General features: G+C 37.1%; 1 protein-coding gene across 1 annotated transcript; it reads right to left on the reverse strand.

Moving 5' to 3' along the window:
• Nucleotides 1-3563: 3563 nt before the first annotated feature.
• Nucleotides 3564-5216, reverse strand: LOC148907497 (uncharacterized protein KIAA1958-like). The gene has a single exon (XM_089034814.1). The coding sequence runs from the start codon at nucleotides 5031-5033 to the stop codon at nucleotides 3813-3815; it is 1221 nt and encodes a 406-aa protein (XP_088890940.1). The 5' UTR covers nucleotides 5034-5216; the 3' UTR covers nucleotides 3564-3812.
• Nucleotides 5217-6666: the final 1450 nt, after the last annotated feature.

Raw genomic sequence — 6666 nt, forward strand, 5'->3', positions numbered from 1 at the left:
TTTCTCGACTCTACCCGACAGGAAACTTAACTATAATTACTGAGTTGCATCCAGCCCTTACTCGTATAACCGAATCCCATAACGTTTGTTGAAATCAAGAAATGAGCGTGTGAAAAATAGTTCATTTGTATTTTGAAGTATTTTTGTATAAAAAAAAAGGGGGGGAAATATCCCTATATACTACTGCAGACTTTACTGCATTTTCATAAACATTAGAACTTTTCGCTGCCCTCAATCAAACCTAATCAGTTGGTACCTTTCATATTTTTGACTGGCGGCAGCGGAAAACGAAATTTCACCGTGCAACTCAGCTCGGAGACACCGCCGAGTTCGCATGTTTTTGAAAACTGCAGCGACCAGTTGCGAATTTTAGATCCCTAAACTAGCAGTCAAATCCCCCCAAAAAATTCCTCTAAAATATAACTTTGACAAAATCAAATAAGGAGTGTGGTGGTTAAGTGTTATTGGTTATCCTCCGCGCGTCAAAGTTTTTTTTCTCCGGGTACTGGCTTTTCCTTCCTCCTCAAAAATCAACTTCTAAATTCTAATTCGATATCTCGGTAGCATTATCGTTAGATTGTACGTTTTTTAAGTAAGAGAAAAAAGCTATGCCTACCTGAGAGAGAATTCATTTCGTGACTGGATTTTTGACTTGTTTCGTTTGTTTGTGGCGTTAGATCATGAACTGAAGCAAGTTGGCAGATGTTGTCTTCACAAAATTAGAAATAAGTGTGAACGTATATAATAAGAGTAATTTGTCAGATCTGATTGGCTGAGGGCAAACGCACGAGAAGATAGGACGTCAAACTTAGTAATGAAGGCAGTGTTAAGTAATCCGTTACAGCCACTCCCCCCCCCCCCCCCCCCCCCACAAACCCCGTACTTAGCTAAAATGTGTTTTGTATATCCCCCACCCCTCCCCCTCTCCACGTCACCTAGTACCCACCCCCTCATTCAATCCCATCCTGAAAATAAACTATGCAACTTCTCTCAAAAAAAAGTTTCTAAAGGAAGTTTATTTAATATGACGAGGAGGTGGGCATCTTTAGAGATTACATTTATTATTGGCCGTTCGGGAATTGAGAAAGGGATTGGGGCCGAGTGAAAATATTAATCCAAGTAAGAAATAAATCCCCATTACAAAAACGCTCATGCTATTAATATCACTGAGTACTATTATCGAGTTTTAGCATGTTTGGATGAATTATATACTGAATAGCAAGCCAAAAATAAGAGAAAATGTATGGGGTTTGAGAACAGCGTCCCAAAAAAACATACATTGTCTCTCATTTTTACGATTTGTTTAAAGCCTGCTAATAAGTCAGTATTTGCCCAAACATTCTCAAACTCGATAAACGTAATAACCTTAGAGTGATCTTTCATGTGATGGGGTTTATTCTTTAATTATCAAACTCATGAATAATTCATGAGGAAAACACAACAGAAATCACGACCATGAAGAGTGTTGTAAAGCTGATACAAAACTGTGTTCATTTGCATAAACTTTAAGTTGGATTTTCTTGGCCAAATTCACTTTAATTTTGAAAATTTTAGCGAAACACAAATAAACTAACCTAGACGTTTGATAAGTCATATACAGTATTCATGTCCGTGTTGTATCAGATATACAATCACTCGGCTACGCCTCGTGGTTGTATATCTGATACAACACGGACATGAATACTGTATATATTACTTAGATTAATATTTCTACACTCGGCCCCAATTTCTACCTCAGTTTTGGAAAGGCTGATTGGGGCATTAACGAAACGTACTGTATGTTGGCACCTAGCCTTAGAAACTGGTCCCAAAGTGTTCTTCATTAAACCCTTATTATTTTGTCAACTTTCGATCGAAGAGGCTATTGCCAGGAAGTGATAAGATTTAAGTGATAAGATTTTTGTTCAAAACACTTAAGCTCTTATTTCTGATAAGATTTCAAAAGAACGCTTATCCATTATTAATGCAGTGTAGAAAGGAATTATTATGCTAAGCGTGCCTTATTTACTTCTGTTCATGAATGTCGACCATATGTTTTTCGACTCCCTTGTGCTTAAAAAAAAAAACGTTTTCAAGTTAAGTAAGTTGAAGCAAAGTAATTATAGTTAGCTTACTATGCTCAGCGGTCTTCCGCCACACGAGTATATAAACAGTGAGAAAACACGTTCTGTACCCAGTTGCGACATATGTTCCTCTTCGGTAGCTTGATTTTAACTTGGCCAAGCAATCAAGAAGTACAAGTTCCCGTACTCCCCGATGTCCCAGTGAATCCAATAGTTGACCAGCAAAACCAGGAAAACGCAAGTCAAGACTCCCTACACCAGTACCAGGAGAACTTGCGGTAATTTTCCTGTTTTACTTAATTTGTCGGGTTTTTTTGATACTTGCCGAGTTTCGTCAATGTTCGAGGCAGGATTAGCTGTTTTATCAAGTTTTAGCTCCACTGTCCTTACGTTGGCAGTAAATTTCCCTTGGTTTGTACATTTTGTAGTTCTAATAGTAATGTTTGCTAGTCAGTTGTTGGTCATAAGCTAGTTATGCTATATTTTGGTTGTAACTGTGCACTTCCGTCACTTCTGGCTATTCGTTTAAAATATTTGCCAGTTTTGTTTTGGTCATGAACTATTTGGCTCAGCGTTATTCATGGCTTTTTTGTCAACGTTTGCTTTTTGGTTTTGTTTTATTGTGCACTCCGTCACTTCTGGCTGTTCGTCCGAAACTTTTGCCAGTTGTGTTTGGTCATGAACTATTTGGCTCAGCGTTGTTCATGGCTTTTTGTCAATGCTTGCTTTTTGGTTTTGTTTTATTGTGCACTCCGTGGTTTTACTTCGTTCATACTTTTGTCTCACGCCCTCTTTCGGTTCCTTGGCCATCTTTCTGCTGTTCTGGCTTCGTTAAAATCATTTCTGGGCAATGTTTTAGTTGTCAGATATGTTTGGGTGGGCTTAGCGTTATTCATGACTTTTGAGTTTGTATTTTACGCATGCAGTGTTTAGTTGCTATGCGTTGTGATTATTTCACGTGCACTTTGTTATGCTGGCTTCGTTAAATAACCTATTCAGAGCCAGTTATTGTTTGTCATGAGATGTTTTGTGTTTTACGCATGCTATGTTGGTGTGATTTCACGTGCCCATACTGAATTTAATTAAAATGAATTATTGTCATAAAGAGCAATCTTCGCAGCCTTAATATGAACTCATTGTTATTAGATAATTAGTAAAAATCGTATGCCCATATGATAATAAGCAATTATTGGCTGAGGTTGAGCATGATATCGTAAATTATCAAGACCGAGTCTGTGTTATCTGCCGAAGCCGAAGGCTGAGGCAGATAACACAGCCGAGGTTTTGATAATTTACGATATCATGCGATAACCGAATTCAATAATTGCTTTATTATACATTTTGTATACTGGAAAAACATTAACATAAACATTAAATTATAGAGACATGAAATATGAACGCCATGATGTCGCGTGAAAAACGCAAAATTTTTATTTGAAAATATTTCAATAATTCTTCACAAAATATATGAAAATAAGTTAATAAAGATTTCTTAAATAATTGTTTTTGTACATAATACTGAAGATAAATACAAATTCTGAATAAAAACGTTATGTAAACTGAGAAATTTATAAGTTATGTAAGCCTAAAGGATACGACAACAACAACAAAAATGTCGCCGGAGTGAATGAAACCTATAATAATTCAGATGCCAAAGTGAATGGCCTTAAAAATCTTATTAAAGTATCAGAAGTAAACAAGAAATGACATTCTCGTAAAAAGGAAGCTAAGGAAAAAACAACTTTAGCTCTAGCTATTGAAAGTGACGTTACAATTCACAAAATTATAGTTTTTTGAAATTTCTGAGTGGGAGTTGCTAACACTAAATTCTCCCATCAAAAATTCTTCTTGTGAAAGAGTAAATGTAGGCGATAAGTTAAGAGTTTCGCTACTTACAGCTATGCTAGTATCTACACTCGTAGAGTCAGTTCCAAGTGATGCAGCAGTGATGGTTTCTGACATTCTTCTTTTTGTGTTTATGTCTGTTTGACAGTAGCTCCTCAGGCTGCTCTCGCTTTTATGACCACTTACCGACATGATGTGGCGTGCTTCAAAACCAGCCCTATCCAGGATGGTTAGAGATGTAGCTCTAATAGAGTGATTGGTATACAGCTTTGAAAGTTTTGCTTCTTGAGAGATAACCTTCATTTTCTCTCCAAGCATCCGTTCACCAACTACCATGTTGTCATAACAAATCTCGTCAACACCAATTCTTGCGTTTTTCTTCGGTCTTTGGAACAAAAACTGGTTCTTTGGATTTAAGTGTTTAATATAAAGTTCTAACGAGGCAACAGGACAGTTCGGTCCGGGTTTTTCATACATAATTCCTCCTTCTAAACCGTCGTCGTCCTCTCTCCTGTTTTTTGTCAGCTCGTCGCCAGCTTTATACACATATCGAGATCCTTTGTCGTCTAAGCTGAATGAGAAGTCTGAAATTTTTAACTCTCTGAGGTTTTGACGACCACGGCGGCAGAAAAACAGCATTATCTCAAAAAATACTTTGTTTTGCAGTGTTCTTGGGTCTTGTAAGCCTAAAACTCCACACTCATAGAGTTTTTTAAGATCATTTTCGAGGATTGGAGGTTTGTGTTGAATTTTGCCGAGTCCTTGTTTTTTAAGATCAACACACTGTGCTAGAAAAACTTTATTTGCCTCACCAAATTCTGGATCGTTTATGATGTCAGTTCCTTGGGTATTTTTGAAGTGTCTATTGAGTCCAAACCTTAAGCTGTGGAGAGAGCTTTTGGAATATAAATCGCCGTTGCTTTTTCTTGCTTCTGCGTAAAATGACTTCAACATTTCGGCTAACGATTTGTTCTCCTTTGGTTCTTGAAGTTTTTTCTCCTTTAGGTATTCGCTGAAGACTTTTACGCTCCCTTTTGTCGACCTTTTCGTATTTTTTGAATCTTTTTCTTCTAAGAGATTATTTATTTCTTCTTCGGAAAGCGAAGCAAAGCGTGAGGATGCCATCTCGATGGATAGATCTCAATGCCCTTGGCAAAGCTACCACAGCGTGACCTTGAATGAACTTGACATGATAAATGTATTATCTGTAGGAAAACCTACAGATAATACATTTATCATGTCGAGTTCACACGATATCAGGGATTGGCTGAGGGCTCTCGACCAATCAGAATTGAGGTACTTAGTAAAATGTATAATAATATCTGCTATTCAAATGTCTAATAAAATGAAATGTATAGTTTTATTTCATTTTCTTTTGAAAGCACCCATTTATGGTACTTCGTCTCTCAAACCCAATCAAAACTTTGAAGGGATTAATATCGAGTTTCAAAAGACAAATTCCCTTGAAATTTGGCATGAACAATGCTTGATATCGTCTTTATTAAACCTTCTATTTTGGGACTGATTCTTGATGTTCTTCGTGTCTTTTTAAAATTCAAAATGTACATGGCACTAGAGCTATCTTTCTAATTTTCAACTTCTAAAACCATAGTCTTTCTCCAAAGTATCCGAAGAATAACTCGTAAAATATCTTTTGCAATAACTAGAATTTTTATTAAATGCTAAATCAAAACAGAAAGTCGTCTTAATAAGAATATTTTGACCCTTTTATCCATCATCTAACCGTCTTGCAAAGTCTGCACCATTTTGAAAATCGAGCTGGAACGTGACGTCATGAATTGAAACGACAGCGATTTGCCTAGAGACGACCCATCTCTCCTGGGATGGGATTGAACGGCTTTGGTTTCCTTATTATTTATTGGTTTTCTACTATTTGAATTAGTTCAAACAAATTATAGTGAATATGTAGCCAGATTTCTCCATGCGCAGGCAGCAGTTCAAATCATATTATTGTAAAGACCGCTGACAGTGTTACCTTCTGGGCATGCGTATAGCGAGGAAAGCAGCGATCCAAGTGTCCAGTAAACGTGTAAACACCACATGCGGGAAACTCCCTCAGCACCAACTTTGGTACGCCGTTTCTGCTTGGTTTTTATATACAGGGCATACAAAAGCCATCAGCCAGCCAGCCAGCCAGCCAGCCAGCCAGCCAGCCAGACAGCCAGACAGCCAGCCAATTAGTATATGTAATAGGACTCCATGCTGTCTAATTAAGAAATAATTGGACGAGGAAAATTCCGAGGACTGACAAAATTGGATGAGGCCGTAGGCCGAGTCCAATTTGGCAGTCAGAGGAATTTTTCAAGTCTAATTATTTCTTGATTGGACAGCATGAAATCCCATTACCTATTAATTATATAGCTGCCTAATTAATCCCATATCAACAAGACCTGTCCAATTAAGAAAATAATTGGACAGTTACCTATATGGGATTAATGAGAAGCTGTATAATTAATCAATTAATCTTTATTTTAAGGGGGCTACACAAAAACATGTTACACACTTTAAAAACTGCCTGCTGATATTTCATGTGGGATATTTCTAGCACTGTGTACCCACTGTGCATGCGCACACTCGCACATAGTTTTATGTTCGGATTGTTTATATCAAAAGAATCAAGGAAAGATGCAAGTTGAAGTAAAATAATACTATTAACGCCTAAACTAAAATTCCAATGAGTCAAACCTTTTCTTGCTGATGTGTTAAAGTAAACAGAAACGCTTATGTACAATCGTCA

Source organism: Actinia tenebrosa, unplaced genomic scaffold (genome assembly GCF_029948245.1).
Source record: "Actinia tenebrosa isolate PJP-AT-01 unplaced genomic scaffold, QUT_ActTen_1.0 PGA_scaffold3__52_contigs__length_22856419, whole genome shotgun sequence".
Classification (NCBI taxonomy): Eukaryota; Metazoa; Cnidaria; class Anthozoa; order Actiniaria; family Actiniidae; genus Actinia; species Actinia tenebrosa.